Source organism: Buteo buteo, chromosome 2 (genome assembly GCF_964188355.1).
Source record: "Buteo buteo chromosome 2, bButBut1.hap1.1, whole genome shotgun sequence".
Lineage (NCBI taxonomy): Eukaryota > Metazoa > Chordata > Aves > Accipitriformes > Accipitridae > Buteo > Buteo buteo.
In genome coordinates, this window is record NC_134172.1 from 16,633,388 (window position 1) to 16,650,960 (window position 17,573).

General features: G+C 36.2%; 1 protein-coding gene across 8 annotated transcripts in view; it reads left to right on the forward strand.

The window, feature by feature from the left end:
• EPC1 (enhancer of polycomb 1) overlaps window positions 1-17,573 on the forward strand; it is a 71,304-nt gene that overhangs the window by 49,996 nt on the left and 3,735 nt on the right. For 3 of the 8 annotated variants that reach the window (XM_075046283.1, XM_075046254.1, XM_075046270.1), the window contains 8 exons: window positions 251-399; window positions 1,782-1,938; window positions 3,293-3,469; window positions 3,574-3,663; window positions 3,749-3,897; window positions 5,195-5,547; window positions 10,931-11,014; window positions 17,428-17,546. In XM_075046283.1, the coding sequence (XP_074902384.1) occupies window positions 251-399; window positions 1,782-1,938; window positions 3,293-3,469; window positions 3,574-3,663; window positions 3,749-3,897; window positions 5,195-5,547; window positions 10,931-11,014; window positions 17,428-17,546 (1,278 nt within the window). Of the gene's footprint in view, window positions 1-250; window positions 400-1,781; window positions 1,939-3,292; window positions 3,470-3,573; window positions 3,664-3,748; window positions 3,898-5,194; window positions 5,548-10,930; window positions 11,057-17,427; window positions 17,547-17,573 lie in introns of all 8 variants that reach the window. The other 5 variants (XM_075046262.1, XM_075046277.1, XR_012652962.1 and 2 more) reach the window with 4 other exon arrangements.

Sequence of the window (17,573 nt, forward strand, 5' to 3'; positions counted from 1 at the left end):
GCAAGGATAAAAACATAAAAGAAACTACTTTAGGACAGCTACTGAATAAAAGTTTGTATTCACTATTTTTTCACTAAATCTACTGCTAAACTTACGGTTTTGGTAAGCTGTAGCTCGTTGATAGCATGCACATGCTTCTCTGTGTTAGCGTGTGATTTTTTTTTATATATATATACATAAATATTTAGAACTTCATTTAAATTAAATAATCTGAATTATGTGGGGAAACATATACACTATGTATCTACAGAATCGGAAAAATGATGAAGCATCTTATGAGAAGATGCTTAAGCTGCGTCGAGATCTGAGTCGTGCAGTAACCATCCTGGAGATGATAAAGAGGAGGGAAAAAAGCAAGAGAGAGTTGCTGCATTTAACACTGGAAATTATGGAAAAGAGGTAATGTTTATTGAAATTTGCTGCAGAAAGTTTTGGAAACTACTTTGTATTCTGATTCCCACAAATACTTAAAACAATGATAGGTTTTTAAAATAAGTATTTAGACCCTTTCACATTTGCAGGATAGCATATTTTCATAAATGGCTATGGAGAGCAAAATAATACGTTAGGAAGTTGCTTATGGGAGAGTGACCCATCACACTAATCTACATTGGTTTTTTACGTGTGTTCATGCATTTAAATGTATGTATATATTCTATATACTATACAGGAAGAGAGATCATAGTTTCAGGTAAATTCATTTGGAAATTTATGTTACGCTTGAATACATAGTTTAAGAAAGTCCTAGCTAATTTTTAGGCCATTTCCAATCATTACCATTGTTTTTCATTATTGCTGTTCTTTTTTAGCAAAGCCTGATCTAATACCCTCAAGGAAAACAAATAAATATTTTGTACAGTATAAAATGTTGTTCTCTGAGTCATCTCCAAGTAGTGCTGCTTTTGACATACTGTTTGTCAGCTGTGCTGAAGACCAAATGCTCTGCTTTGTCAACTGTCACTTTCCCAGTCAACTGAGAACCACATTTGCAGTGTGGAGTTGTTGTTTAGGTTGATACTTAGAATCTGAATAGACTTTTCTAGTGTAAGCATCCAGGTTTGAAAACAAATGTTTTGAGTCAGTATTTTAAAGCTCTAAAACTAACTTTTTAGTCTGGCTTCTTAGGAAGACAAGTCGAATGTCTGTACCAGTGGCATTTTTTTCAAGCACTGACCATTTTCACTAGAAATAAGAGAGGGAAGAAATTTCAAAGGTTTTCTAGTACCTTTGTCAAGAAAATAAGCTGTTGAATAGAGGAAAGACTCAATGCCCCCCTCAGAATGGAAAACTGCACTTCAACTCAGCACTTCCCACAGGACTTGAAATGTAATATGTTTCATGGAGCTGCTTGTTGTGAAACTACTCCATAACATAGAAGAGAGAGTATTGATGAATAAGGCACTCTGCCTCCCTGTTTAAAACCTTTTGAGTGATAAATGTATATTTTTAAAAGGTACCTGTCCCAAAGTGAGGGGGGGGGGAAACCCTCTCCTTTCCTTCCAGTTTCTGCTTCTTTCCTTTACATTATTGTCTTTTAGAGATGTTTTACAGGCTTTACAGGGTAGTTATCCTTTTATTTATTTGTTGGCATTAGTCATCGCAATGGAGTTTCCATGTTAGTAGTCCCCTTTTCTGGAACAATACTTCTGTACTTCTTGCTGTCATCCTGGATGTCCCTTTACCCCAAGTTGCAAGTACTAGTCTTGCAGCTGTTGTGCAGCTTTTTACCAGACATACATTGTAAACATTCCAACCAATAAAAAAAATAATTCTGATTTCAGGTATAATTTGGGTGACTACAGTGGAGAGATCATGTCTGAGGTCATGGCACAGCGGCAGCCAATTAAACCTACCTATGCTATTCCCATCATTCCTGTGACTAACAGCAGTCCTTTTAAACACCAAGAAGCTATGGAACTGAAAGAATTTAAAGTTAAAGTGAGTAATGTCAGTAACCGAGTTACTAGTTCATGCTGTCACGTATGCAAGATACAGCATTTTAGGATGGGAGAAGGGGTAAGCTTTTTGAAACTGGAAATAGACTAGCAAAGCTGCAATTGGAATAAAATGCTTTGATCTGTTGGAGTTATGATGATAGCATATAGACTACTGGCTTTTCTCAAGACAAATAAAGGAAGTGTAGACGAACTACAAAAGGACACATGCAATTGTATTCTTATTCTGGGGGATACAAACATTTTTCTCTAATACTGTCCATAAAGTTAGGATATCCTGAAGAAAACTGTATTTATTACCTAGATACTGGATAAAGGTAAAACCCGTATCTTATTCTAAATTCATGTAACTTTAATCTGGAGGGTTGTTTTTTGTTTTGTTTTTTTTTAAGTATGATCCACTGATATTCCCAGCATGCTGTATATCTTTGTCTGGGTTTGTATTTAAGTAAAGTATCAACTAATCTTGTTTGATTTAGAATGCTGATCAGGACTTTTTTTCCTGCAGGCTTTAATTTTTCTGTCTTACAAAGCATAGCTACAGTGCCAACAACTGAGCATATTAAATAGGTCAGATAACACAGGAGCAATGCTGAGGTATAATTTGAATTTTAAACAAAGACTTCTTATAACTGAAGAATGTCCAAAGGCTGTTCTGAATCTGACAAAGTGGCTTGAATTGGTTCCATTGATAGTAGAGTATTGTAACTGAGATTGCTGGAGTGTACTTACCTGTTAATGATTCTGGGTCAATGTAGTGTCTCACAGGGTGAAAGAAATCTGTTTCTTGGAAACTTGGGAAAAGCACTTGGATTTGCATAGTATAGGGAAATGTGTTTAATTTTTAGAGGATTTTCTGAGATTCTAGGTATCTTTGAGAAGTCTAACTTCTATTTTTGCCTTTAAAGTGTTGTTTGATACTTAGTAATTCCCTAACATTGCATAAATGCCTATTAATTTAAAATGTTAGTGTGGTGGGTTGACCCTGGCTGGATGCCAGGTGTCCACCAAAGCCACTTTATCGTTCCCCCCCCGGGTGCTTCCTGGAGATCATTGTATATATTTTTAGTCTAGTTTTCCAAAGTAGTACTGTTATCTTAACCGCTAGTGTTTTATCTAGTGCAGATTGAGTAAACAGTGCTTGATTCCACCTTGTCTGTTAATTGTTTCAATTACTGGAAATTAAATACAGATACTCATTAAATGACTGCTTGTATTGCTATCAAGATGGAGAGATGAGTTCACTTTTTAGCTTGCTTACACAGGAGTTTTTTAAAACTTGTTTTAATCTAATTTGCTTGTGTAATTTTACACTGCTTTTTTTTTTTGCCTTGCAGCAAGATAAACCTGATGTTATTAGACCCAAAAGAAAGTATGAGAAGAAGCCAAAAGTCTTACCTTCGTCTGCTGCTGCTACTCCTCAACAGACAAGTCCTGCTGCACTGCCAGTCTTTAATGCTAAAGATTTGAATCAATATGATTTTCCTAGTTCGGATGAAGAACCTCTCTCCCAGGTAGGACCTCTGGAGTTTTATGCTGCTCTTGAGGAAAGAATAGACGTAAAACTCATGAATTTACTAGTATCTCTCCTCATACACCCCCCGTCTACTCTTTAAAGGTTTTGTCTGGTTCTTCGGAGGCTGAGGAAGAAAATGATCCCGATGGTCCTTTCGCCTTCCGTAGGAAAGCAGGCTGTCAGTACTATGCTGTAAGTAGAATTTCCTTATGTGTCATAAAACAGAGCGTCGTTGTGGGAAAACATCTTGTGTTTAATTGTTTAAAATTATTTTAAGCCTCATTTAGACCAACCTGGCAACTGGCCATGGAGTAGCCCTAAAGAGGGAAGATTAGGAGATGTGCGTTACAGATACTGCTTAACCACCCTCACTGTACCCCAGAGGTGTATTGGGTTTGCACGAAGACGGGTCGGCCGTGGTGGAAGGTAAGTGCTACATAATTGTTGCTGATTTTAAAAATAAAATGTAAAAAAATCCCCACCAGACCCCAAAACCAACCAACCAAAAAAAACAATAAGACATCTTTTTAAAAGAGCAAAGTTTTAAAAAACCAAACCCCTTAAAAGTGGAGACATCAGAGGTTGACTTTTTAAATATTTCCATTTGATTCAGGTTTCCTTAGCTGATTGTCTCCATTTTTATTTTGCAGTAGTGGAAGCCACTTTAATACTGTTTTCTTAAATGTTTCTAGAGGGCTTTTTTTTATTGTTGGCACTCCCAAGTTCTGAGGTGAAAAATACATGTATATTTTCAGTTGTGATTGATGGTTTGTATTTAAATGATTTGCATAGTTGTCTTCAAATAGTAGTATTTAAAAATAGCAAACATCACATTTTTCAGAAAGTGCTTTTCTGAGTTTGGACCGTATTTGGTGATTTGCCAGTTGTAGAGGAGAATTTCGGGAGGAATACTTAGAAGTGACAATAACTGTTAAACACTGTCAAAAATACCAAAGAATTAAGGACTTGCTTAGAAGCAAAATGCCTGAAGTATCTTTATCAAAAACAATTTATAAATTGTTCAGTGTAGAAGTGCTATTTCTTAAACATTATGTGATGTCTTTAAGAAAATGGTACATTGGTATTAAATTTTAATTTTAAAAAAGTAAGAACATGATTTGGCTTTCAGATTCTTCATGTATTACTAGCAAGTCAGATCAGCATATTGACAAAAGCAGAATGGGAGCTGAAGGCTCTTACTAGGATTTTGCAAGGGGATTTGGAAGTTAGTGTGTGACATCCCCACTGAATTGGCATGATTGTAGGTATATTCAGTAGGTATAGGAGTAAGGCTTTTGAGCTGAAGTTACTTTAGGAGGGCATTTGAATTGCTTTTTAGTTACTTAAGTGATTTTATTCTCTAGTGTTTTTTCTTTGCATTATGGAACTCCATCTTCCAGCCTGATGTAAAAAAAAAAAAATTAAAATTATATATGTTGTTGCAGTGTTTTAATACATACATGATGATGTACATAGCTGTTCAAACAATAAAAGTTAGAATATAAATATGAAGAGAAACCTAAATGTACTACTTACTGTAAAATAATACATAGTCATGCATTCTGTGTCTGGGTTGGGGGCGGGGTGTTGGTTCTTCTGGAGAGTTCTGTGTAGTTTCTTTTACTTCTATCCCTTTGTCGTCCGCAAGTACACATGGCAAACTGGTGACTTTCTTGGTGTTTTCTTGCCACTGTGTAATTCTGCATTGTTTTCCTGTTTTTAGGGTGCTACTAGACAGAGCACATTCGGACTACGATAACACATTTCATCAGCTGGATTTGGAAATGTTTTCCTCATCACAACACTCTTCAATCAGTCAATTTGCCAATACCTCAGAAACGAATACCTCGGACAAATCTTTCTCGAAAGACCTCAGTCAGATACTAGTCAATATCAAATCATGTAGATGGCGGCATTTTAGGCCTCGGACACCATCCCTACATGACAGTGACAATGACGAACTCTCCTGTAGGAAATTGTACAGGGGTGTAAATCGAACAGGCACAGCACAACCTGGGACCCAGACATGCAGTACCTCTATACAAAGTAAAAGTAGCAGTGGTTCAGCACATTTTGGTATGTTTATTTTGACAAACTTGCTTCTAGAAATTTTAAACTTGGCTCAGAAAATCCAGAATATCATTAGGTCATCCATACTTTACATCATTGTCTATTTTGATAGTAATGGCCCATCTTCATTTCTATCTCTTTATTTGCTACATACAATGTTTATTTGTATTTATTGCTAGCAGTAGTGTACTGCATCTCAAATTTATGCAAATTTTAGCTTGATATGTAATTACGAATTTAGAAATATGAAATCTTAGAAACCAGTATTGTGTAGGGTGTAAGTTGACTCTGCAGATCTGGATTTTTAAAATTAAAAATGTTGATATAAATATTACATTCCAAATTTTTTTCTAGTACAAGGTGTGGTGGTGGGAAATGGTTAGTTTAAATGTTTGCATTTAAAATCCCAGCATATTATGAATTTTTACTTGAATTTACATGAAATTAAATGCCATTTCCCATCCAAAAAATACCCAGCCCACCCCCACTGATGCATCTGCTCATGCTTGGCAAAACTCTTGGACTAATCACCTCTACATCTTGTCAGCAAGTGGCAGATTATATCTTATAGAACCTAAATTACAGAATTGAGGACCTGACTCCTAAGAAAACTTGATGAGGTGGTGTTCTTTAATTGGAATAATATTGGATAGCATATCTCTTTGTATTGGGTTCTTCACACTGGGAGACTGGTATTTGCATAGTTAGAATGTAACTTAAATCTTGAATTTTGATCAGCTGGTACATTAAATGTTATCCTTTTATAGCAAGTAAAGTGATGTTTTTTGCAAAGAAATAACTTTAAAAGTTGACCCCCATTTTGTAAGAAGTCTCTAAAATAATGTTTCCCCTGCCATTTTGAATTATGGCTTTGGAAACAAATTAGAAAATCTGGATAATATAGGAGTTGTGTGGGGAGAGATGCATATACCTAATAAACTCCCCAAATTGTGGGATGTTTTGGAGATTTGCTTGAAGGGTGTTACCCTGGTATCAGATTACTTTAATCCTCTTGTTTTCCAATACATTTTGTACCTTTCCTCCCTGTACCACCTGGGGATTTTTTGTGTTTTCTGAAAATTTGTCCTCCTTACATTTCTAGACTTAGTGGGCAGCTTTGTTCTGCTGCTTTATTTCATGCTTCCTCTCCATGCTGTTGTAGAGTAGGTCCTTGCCCCCATCCCTTATTCTTTTCTCTTATATGACTCTTTTTGCTGGAAATGTATTAGGGCTAAAATTGACAATTCTTCTGGCTTGTGATCTAAGTATGGCTTTTGGTGTTTAAGTTCTGCTGCTCCAGTGTTTCAAATCAGTAAACCAAGTCCAGAGGAGAGCATGATCTGTCTAGTGGCCAGAGTCTGAACTGTGATAAAATGGTAGTCAGGTTACTAGTGTGAAAACAAAACTAATGTGTGAGGAATAGATTATAAATACACTATAAAGTAGTAATGGGCAATACATTACATCTGAGAATAACACAGACTTGAAAAATTGGCTGTTTAAATTGAGTGTAAAGCATGTGTCTTGGTGTGTGTATGTAAGTGCACAAACACACCCCCCTCCACCTCCCCCACCCCCCAAATCTTTTTTTTTGTTAAATAGATTATTAAGATATTGGTCTTACATCCATTTAGGAATTAAATCCAATTGTTATTTATGGTGATGAGTTCTCTACAAGGTTTTAATTTTGTATTTTTAATTGTGTGGGAAAGTAATACATATGTGTAAGTGCCTAGCATGTTACGTTCATTTGTTCTTGGAATTCTATGCAGATAGTTTATCTCATCTGTGTAAAATACTTAAGTTAGTATTCCAAGCTTTTCCAAATTTAAATGTTGTGGAGTTTAGATTCATATTTTTGTTAGGGTTTGGTGCAGGAATGAAATACTCCATAAAAATATAACTGTCTAAATTCATAGATATACTTTAGTTACCACAGTCTTTGGATAGTCACTTATTAATATAACCAGGTAGATTGTACCCGTGTAATTATTTAAAATCTTATTTGGGATTCTTGTAGCATTGGAGGTGTGTGTGAGTTTGTGTGTATGTGGTGTAATGATGGTCATCTGTTTAGGGGTAGGTATTTGAAAGGAGCATATGGTCTAGTTCATCTTGGTACCATTCTGTTTTCTAGTGTTCTTTTTTCAGTTTCTTAAAGGATTCTTGAAGACACATTGTCTACACAGATTACAGGTGTGTTTGTATGTCTCATACCTATGAGTTTGACTTCTTCACAGGTGCATGTCAGTTGGGGCTGCAGCTGCTGAGTTATGTCGTCTTACTTTCTGTAGCAAATACTGTAAAGAACATCAAGTATCTAACATCTGTACTAAAGTTTTTCTAATACTCACTACTGCAGATTACAACCTTGTAGAATGTTCCTGTTCCTTTTTCTTAGCTGTTTTTAAAGGTGGGAGTTTGTTGCGCGTGTGGATTTTTAGGTTTGTTTCTCGTTGCGTTTTAGGTTTTTGAAGTGGCAGTAGGTCTTTTTACCAGAAAGCACTTATTAATGCATCTCTATTTTTAAAAATCCTTTTGTCCTTTCGCTGCTACCATGAGTTGTGGGCAAACCATATTGCTTACCCTTAAGATAAAGTTCATCCTGAGATTCTGTAGTGGCCAGCAGAGGTTGCTGTGTTTATTGTGCACCATCAAGTGATAAGCTTTGTCTGTTTCCATATTAAAGAAGTTTAGAGAATTCTTGAGCTTTTTCCAGCTTGAATGATCCAGACAACATGCTGCTGACATGGAAGAGTTGCTGTGGAAAACCTTGCTTTTCAAGTCTGTTATATATGGCTGGCACAAGTGTGAAGTTGAGAAGGTCTCTCAGGTCTTTCTGTTAATCAGAGGACATGTTATAAAAGCTGTGCTGTGACATACCATTCCCTGGCTACAGGAAGCATTGTTTTTCATCCTGAAGATCAGAGAGAGGTTTCCCCAAAGAGCCAGGTATTTTATAAACATTTTGAAGTGCCTTTGACCCTGAAGAAATGCAAGTTATTCTGGTCCTGGCTTTCAGAGTGCTCAGCATAAAAGATCAGTGGAATATGAAGTTATTGCATTGAGATTTTGCATGTAAGCTGAGAAGGGATGTCGTTAAAAAAAAAAATCCATTACAAGTTACTTGAAAACGGGGCTTGTATTGGACTTGTGTGTTGAAGGATAGGCTTTGGCAGCAGGATCAAGTGGCCAAGAAAAAGTAGCACCGCTTTTGAAGAGGGTGATTCCTTTTCAACTTACTGAAGAATTATGAAAAAGCATCCTTTTGCCCTCTTGCAAAAGGACCTAATTCAAGGATCTTCAGGCATATGTTATACAGAACACTACTAAAAAGCAAGCAAAGAGTGTAAAAGCATGATTCCTGTGGAGGAATAACTCTTTCAGTGGGGAAGCTATTCACTCTGAACAAGCTGCAACAAAATTACTTCAGAAAAGGAGCCTGTATTGCTGACAATCTCATCAAATTTCTGAATTGTAATCTTAAGTCTGGAGTGTGCAGTATGCATGAATATTCATCTGAAGTATTTGTGTCCCAGGAATTTAGTCATTCTTGTTAGATTAATTGATTGATGTAGTTCTGCCAGGCAAATGTTAGTCTTCAAACTGCATCGCATTATAGAGAGGCTCTGCTTCCTGCTGAAGACTTGCTGTTTAATATGTTACATTCATATTTTTGGATGCTCGCATTTAGTAAACAAACTTCGAGATATTTAAAACTGCATAGCATGTATAATTCCATTGCAGCCTTGTGTTTAGGAGGCAGACCAGAGATACCAGTCACTAGTGAAAAATTTGAGCACTGGTTCCCAGGCTCCACAGTAGGACCAGGCACTCATCTTGCACTCTGTTCTTTTCTGCCTTCTTCATCCAGAAGCTGGGTCACTTTGAAATGAAAGTCTGCAGGATGTCAGGACTAAAGAGGCTAACAGTTAACTAGTCTACTCACTCAATTTGTAATTCTTTAAGAAGAAGCTTAAGTATTCTAGCAGGAGCCTTAGTGAAAATTGTTGAAGAGTTATGATGTTTGGGATTGTAGACCTTACTGCATGTGAAAAACTGCAGGCATCCAGAATATAGTTAAAGAATCCAGAGTAGCTTACCTTGCATCTTCTTGTAAACTAGAGATTTAGATGATGTACTGCAAGTTGTGCTTTGCTGTTTGGTAACTTTTTCTGTGGTAATTCCATAGAAATAACATTTTTTTCCAGTAAACTTGGATGCTTCTTTTCGCATCTCTTAATCTGCTTTTTAAAAGCAAGTTTGCACACTTGGGCGTGTAGCAGGATGGTAAACTATGCTTTCATTTCCCAAATATGTGTTTAGCATTTCCATCTCCAAATTTGTAATGTTGGTTGATGGATCTGTACTATTTTTTCGTGTTCTTGTTAAGGATGCCCGACACCTGTCTTGAGGCATCCCTTTCCTGGAAAGAAGCAGGAAGGAAGCTCCTCAATCCTTGTCACAGTTCCTCGCACCAGAGTAGGACTCGTCCTACCTTTTCATTGCTGTTATGCCATCACTGGCTTTGTTTACATCTTTTTATTTAACCCTTGTATCTGTAATAGTCTCAACACTGCTGTCTGTTTTAGTGTTTTCCCTTTTCCAAATGCTTATTTTCACATTGTGGGATAAACTTGGTCATGAAAAATACCAACATTTATAATGGCCATTTTCAGTTCTCATTGGAACTTAACAGTCTTGGCCCATCTGTGGCTGAGATGTTGAGATCCTAGTTGAAGAAGTAATGACCTTGGGAGTAACAGATTTTTATAGCTTGCTGTAGGCTTAGTTGAAGGAGGAACACTTAGAAGGAAAAGCCTCTTTAGTCTGGGAAATGTGACTGGGAATGGGGGAAGAATCAATGCTTACTAAAACATCTGAGCACTTCTGGAGACTTGGAGACTTTGTAATGATACTAGATTTTCTTATTCAGCTTCAGCCCGGTTGGAGTAATACTTTGTTCCAAAGTGCTGGATCTTTGGCCTTGTGTAAACTGTTATGCTTTGTCTGCATCCCATGCAAGGATGGTCACATTTATAACTGCAGAGTAAACCATGTACCCCAACTGGCCTGTGACATTTTGGTGGAAAGTCATATTAAGAATGATGGGCAGACAAATCTAAATGCGTAGCAAGCATTTCTAGCTAGTAAAAATCCTCATTGTTTTCTGTCTCTTCTTCCACTACCAAGTAGGGAATGCATATATAGACCTTATATCTAGTTTATAATTTCTAAGTCTGGAGTTCTGATGTTAGGAATTCCACACTTAAGTTCTGTTGGGCTGAAATATAAGGCTGTTGTAGTAATAATCAAGGGCATAATGATTCATGTTCTCATAGTGTCTAATGCCATGTTTAAGTAAAATCAATCTTGAACTTCTTTTCAGAAAGTGAAACATCTTTGGGCCTGGTGCATCAAATACTAAATCACACTGATGGCTCTAAGTCTCTCCAATCTTCCGAATTCACTGGTGAGAACTTGCTATACAGTAGAAAATCTTTAACCAGGCAATGTAAGCCAGATAACATCTCTCACAAGATAGAGATAAAAAATGTGATGTTCTGGATTACTTAGTATTGTGAATGATGTTTGCTTTGCATGCACTTCGGCATTAGTAACCACTAATTGTTCTCTTGTACAGCAGGGATGTGATGCCCTTGTGTATTTCCCTGAAGAAAACATTGTAACATGATATATCATCTTTCCACATACTTTAGCAGTTCTGTAGTTCATGGGATTTATCAACTGGAAGCTTTAGTGAAGTGATCTTTCTTCTGTTACCTGATCCAAACTGCCTTTTTAAATGACCGTCACCTCAGCTGGAAGGATGAGGGAATCCAGTACTCTGAATGGATTTTTAGAGAGGTTCTTGGAACTTACAATCTTAATGCTTCAGTTTTCCTACTGAAAGAACATTTCTTCTCATGAGAACAGATACTTAACTTGATGTTATGAAGCAACTGGGTTTTTAAGTTACTGTAATTTAAATACCTAATTCTTATTATTTTAATGTTTAACAGGACTGAAGCATTTGCTGAAAGGTTTAATTAAGTGTTTCAGTATCTCAATATTAAATTTTTTTAAAACTTTATTAAAAAAAACAAAACAAAACAAAAAAACCCAAAAACTTACCTGGGTAGGTCATTGTGTTTACTCCACAAAGCTTCCCTGGCAAATCTAGTGAGCATCTTCCATTCAGAAAATCGAAAGGAATGCTAGGAGAGGGACCAGGAGTTTACACATGCATTTTCTGCTTTCCAGGATATGCTTCCTAGTGTTTAGGAAACTGGTTCTTGTGGTCATTTTTTTTGTAAGTCTGTATTTTCCTACTTCAGGGAAGCCGAGTAACAGCTAGTGAGTCACCTCATAGTAAAATTTGAAGCGGTAGTCAGGAGGGAGGCTGTGCCTGTTTACCATACAAAGACCAATCTGTTCATACAGATTCCACAGCTAGGCCCCCTCCTCACTGGTTTCAGCCACTTCTGGGAAGGACTTGCCTTTTCAGAGAAGCTAAACATAAGCTACAGCATTGTAAGGCTCCTACATCTTAAATGCTGTGGTAAAACTAATTAGCACTGTAAAAAAGAGTCTTATATTGCAGTATAAAACTGGTGAGAACTATGGATCCTTGAGAAGTCCATTGACAGCATCACTGTTACTCTGTGCTGCAGAAGACAACACCTGTTGAGTATCAGCATGCCACAGAATTTGGTAGATATGTAAGCAGAATCATCCAATTGAAACATATTATTCATTGGCTTAATTTGAGCAAAAAAATTATATATAATTGCCCCAAAGCTTACAAATATCGTGCTTATAGTCATGTAAATGATTGTAGTAAACATATTCATAGTGTAGTGGTTTTGAAAATTTGGGTTATAGCACAACACTTGTGGCTGTCGCTAAGGAGATACTAAGCAGTCGTTTATCCCATCAGTCAGTCTCAGTAATGTACAATGTTTCTTTACTTGTATTGGTAGCTGCAAACTCCTGAAGCTTCTTCTTCTACCTTCTATTCCTTTATGCAGTCTGTAAGGCAGAAAACATTTCTCTTGCTGCCAAAGTATAGCACTAACACAGTTGCAGAAGAGGTGCAGGCATTGTCACAAGCTGTTATGAAGAGGATAACAGCATAACATGATGTACTGACTTAAAATCCTGAAGGTTGTCTCAACTGAAATGTTATAACTTGATTCGGAATTCTACCAGAAGCAATTCAGAAGCATACTGAGTTTTAATTGTTTCAATTCAAAACAGTATGCTGCAAACAAATGAGTAAAAGCCTAGTCTCTCAGTAAAACTTGAGCTACCCGTCTTCTGACAACTATCTTGAGATGTGGCTAACTCCAGATAGGGTTGTGCCTTGAAGGTTCCTAATGTTAAAGTTAGGAAAGGAGTTGAGAGGTTATCTTAAGGAGTCAGATGACTTGCATAAATTACTGAAAGCGTCTTGGATAGTGTGTAGAAGTTGAGGGAAGGTATGCTTTTTAACTATGAAAGACAGTTTAATGTTCTTGCTTATAGTGTATCAGTAGTGGTGGTTGAGGTACTCCCACTTCCACCCCTCACTGGATTCTGTGTAGTGAATGAAACTGGATGTTTTGTCACTGTCCAATTCAGTAAATTCTATAGTATTAAAATGGTCATTACTGTAGATGCAACCATACCACTGTGGCCCTAGCATGCTGTTTGAGAAGAGTCTATAAACACTACACTCTTGTCTAGAGCTGCTGAAGCAAGAATCTGTTTTAAGATCTCATGTGCTGTCTTTAACCATTGAATGTTATGTTTTGTTCCTTTTTTTAATTTGAAGCTGTTGTTCAGTGGTCTGTTGCTTTACTAATTATTTTTTTTTAAAGCCTTGAAGGTCTTCAATAATATAAGGAATATGTAACTTTGTGTAGCTTTTTGTAGCAGTACTCTTCTGAGTTACCAGAAACCTGGTTGCCGATTTAAGTGTAAAGAAAAGGTCTGGGCTTGCTTCTTAGATGCTGGTTTTTTCCAGGCAGATAAAGAGCAGTGTATGACACAAAAGAAAATGACATTCATTTTTGCTACTTCTACATTTGGCATTTTTCTCTGATACAGATGAAAAATTTTCAGCTGTGCCCTTTCTCTTCTTTAGAATAAAAATGAGAGGAGGTAATAAAATTTCTGGAAGAAAGTTCTTGGGGACACTGTTAACAAGATATTAAGTTTGTCACCTGTGCGATTGCACCTATGCTAGCTTTGCAGGCAAGAAAAAAATACTCTCTGCAAGCCATATATTTAACCCATTAATAGTGGCTACATTTTTATGGTCTGCAGTGCATTCTACTTGAATTGCTTTTTAAAAAAAGACAGCTGAACGTAGACTAGCTCTTTAAGAAGTTTAGGACTGTGCCTGCAGATGTAGAGGCACAGTCAGTACACCCATGATTTCACTGTGCTGAGCATATGTGTGATTTCCCAGAAAGCCTTCCCCAATTCCAGTCACAGTTGTGTGCCACAGAAAATTAATACGTAAGGTTAAATAGGTGGAAGTACTTTCATGTAAAGTAAGTACAAACATTTTTTGTGCATGGGAATGACATTTTTCAGAAGCAACTCATATCACAATCAATAGGCTTATTTTTTCAATTGAAATGTAATATAGACTGTACTCTGAGAGCAGGAGGGGAAGAAACCTAGTGACAGTGTTACCAAAATACATGGTGGCTTTTAACAGAAGAGCAATAAGTATGCTATCCTAGTTTGCAGGTCTTCAAAAGAAATAATGGTTAATTTTGGTTTGGATAGTTCTCAGTAGCAGTAATGTTTTCATTAAACCTTCAATGTTGTGCTTCTTTAGCATGGAGAGGGAAGAGCTAGCTTATGTAATTATAATCTATAACCTCTTCTGGTACATGAGCATATCTGCATACACTGTGGAATGGAAAAGGGAGTATCAATCAGATTATTTTAGGAGGCTGTAGCTTGCAGCAGTCGTTTATGGGCAGTGTTGCGTTTCTAAACTGGATGCAACTAATTAATTCAGAATCTCACAGTAAATCTCTGATAGTATTGCAAATAGTATTTTGAAATGTCTAGTAGGCTTTTACCTTTAATAAGGGAAGCAGCAAAAATGTTGCTGAACGTTTTAACCTAAATTGAAAAACCTGAAGTGAAATGTTCTTGAGTGCATTTTCAGATATGGCAGGTAAATAGCCATTTCCATTGCATTTTCAAGGCGGTATTTGTAAGTGCATTTGGTTATTTGAGCAGAAGTAAGAGAAGCAGTTTGGATATACATGAGGGTGGTGGTCATAGTGGGTGGTTCTGTCACTTGTTTACTTTTACAGCTGTATAACTGTTTTCATGGTGGTGGGAAACTTATAGCTGTAAGAGTCACAGACTACTTAAAAAGAAATGTACTGATGCACAGTTGGAAAAATACAGTTCTTCTAAGTGTTGCTTCCAGAAAGAAGGGGGAGCACTTAAAGACTTGTCCTAAATAATGGCTATCCTAAACAAACACAGGTTGTCTCAATAAACTTTATTTACTGTTTTCAAAAAAAAAAAAAAAAACAAAAAACCCACAGTATTTTGGAGTTGGTTAAAGCTACATAGGTGACTGCGCTTACAACAACTCTATTTTATAGCTTAAATCTAAAATGTACCTAAGGGTTGAAAACTGAAACTTTAACTTTTACTTACTCAAATGGACAAAAGTGAGATGGTTATGATGGTGGAAATGTTAATCTTAATTCAGTCAAAGATGGTGGTATAAGATACCCTTTTTTGCCCATTTTCCTCTGTCAGTCTGTGAGTTGTCTTTATTTATATCACTTACATAGCCTGTTACTAAGCAATATATTTACAGTGTCATATCGTAGAATAAAATGCCTTACTAATACATGGAACCTTCAGTGTCACTGGCACTATGTTGGCTAAACCATACTGATCCTAAACTTTAGGGTTTTTAAAAAAACAATTAATAAGTCACTACTAACTGATCAATATAAATGAAATATCTATCAGTACCAGGACAGTACATCCATTTTTTTCCCCTCTGCTACTGCTGATCAGCTTTCTACATGCTAATCTGTGTGCTAAAACTTTCTTGCTCCAATTTCTGTGTTAGGTGACAAGTTTAAAAAAAAAATAAATCTAAAGGGCTTTTAGTTTATGTAAAGTAGAAAAAAAATTTAAATTGTATATAAAATTTAAACGGCCAACTTCTGAATATTTGGTCTATGAATTCTAGTCTGGAGGGTTTTTTTAGTAAGAGTGTTGTTATGGCTAAGCTATTCCCCTAGGAATAACTTTAAAACATTGAAGAAATGAAGCAAGTCGAAGTGAGATAAAACTCTAAGAGTATTGGGAAGTAATGTCACTTGTGGCAATATAAACAAGTGCTACATCCCTGCTTGCTGAAGAATGTTATTTTAAAAAAAATTAGTAACCTGAATGTAGCAGCTGAATAAAAATTTACAACTTCAAGTGCTTAGATAGCAAAGTGCTAGTAATAAATTAGTGCTATTTCCAGTACATAATAGAAGGATTTGGAACAATGTTTAACGAAAAAAAAAACCCAAAAACAAATACACTGGAAAAATGCATGCTCAGCAGTGTTTACTCTGTTTCCAAATATTAATTCTTATTTTGGTTAGCCATTTGTATTGACTTGTTATTCAATTTTATATATAAGGCACAGTTGTTCTTTAGAATCCTGTTGTATCCAGAAACAGGAGATGATTATAGTTTTGATAGAAGTGGATTTTCTTCAGCCAAGCAAGCCTCAAGGGGCAGTAGATGAACAAAAAAAAAAAACCTTTAAAAATTGTGATTTGTGAACAGGTTTCAAGTGTCATGGTGATTTGTTGCCAAACAGTAGTGAACTTCCCCAGAAGTGAACTTCCACTGCATTCTAGAAGTATGAATACTATTTACAGCATTTACTTGGGAGCATCTGTACAATCTGAAGATAAAATTGAAGGAAAAATCTGAAAGGTGTATCCTAGACTGAATTTGCAAGGGGATTCACATTCCAGCCTTGATTCAATTTTAAATTGAAAACTGAGACTTACTTTCATTTTGGAAATGTAAATTAAAAAAAAAATCATAACTTTTTACAGAGTTAACCAATGTTGACTCCCCATCCCTGCACCATTGGGCATCTCCTTGTGAGTCTGTATGAATAACACTGTTTTTTGTCAATTTTATACTTATGGGCTAGCTGGATAAAATTCTAGTTGACTTGTGATATATTCACTACTGGATCACCTTTCAGAGATTTTAGAGAGAAGGATGTAGTTCTGTCAAATTCTGTATTGATGGAGTTGCTTGTACAAGTGTGATTAAAAACAACAGAAATACTGTATTATGATAGCCTGCAGAGTTGTAAGCATGCCCAATTAATGTTTTCAACTAAACTTAAACATAAATCTTAATTTTAGGTACTTGCTGCCTTCAGAATGCTATCTGTGAGGGCTTGAAAGCATGCAGTTCCCAAGTTTTGCATATAAACCTACTTTACTAATAATGCAGATACTGTAGTTCTAAAAAATGAAAACAGTGATGCCATTGCTACCTGTAATTTCTTTTTAATCAGTTATTAGAGGGTTTTTGGTGGGTTTGATTGTGTTCTGGTTCCCTCCTCCCCGTCCCTTTTTGGTATCTTGAGCTAAATGAAGCAGAGCAATTAAAGCCTATATACTAAAAAAAACACTTAAAAAGGGAAGGCTTAATTTGAACAAAAATTTTTAGGAGGATGATAGCCTTTTTGCCATAAAGGTACATTAAGGCTCTTAGGAACTTGCTGTGGTGTATTATTATTTTTTTAGCATTATAAAATAGATGTGTTTATATACACAACACCTACATATTTTGATATAGTATTTTCTCGTTTTATATTTTGTTCAGCATTTACAGCCGAACAATACCAGCAACATCAACAGCAACTGGCACTAATGCAGAAACAGCAGCTTGCACAAATTCATCAACAGCAAGCAAATAGTAATTCCTCTGCCAACACATCACAGGTGAGGGATTTGTCTGTGCTATGATTT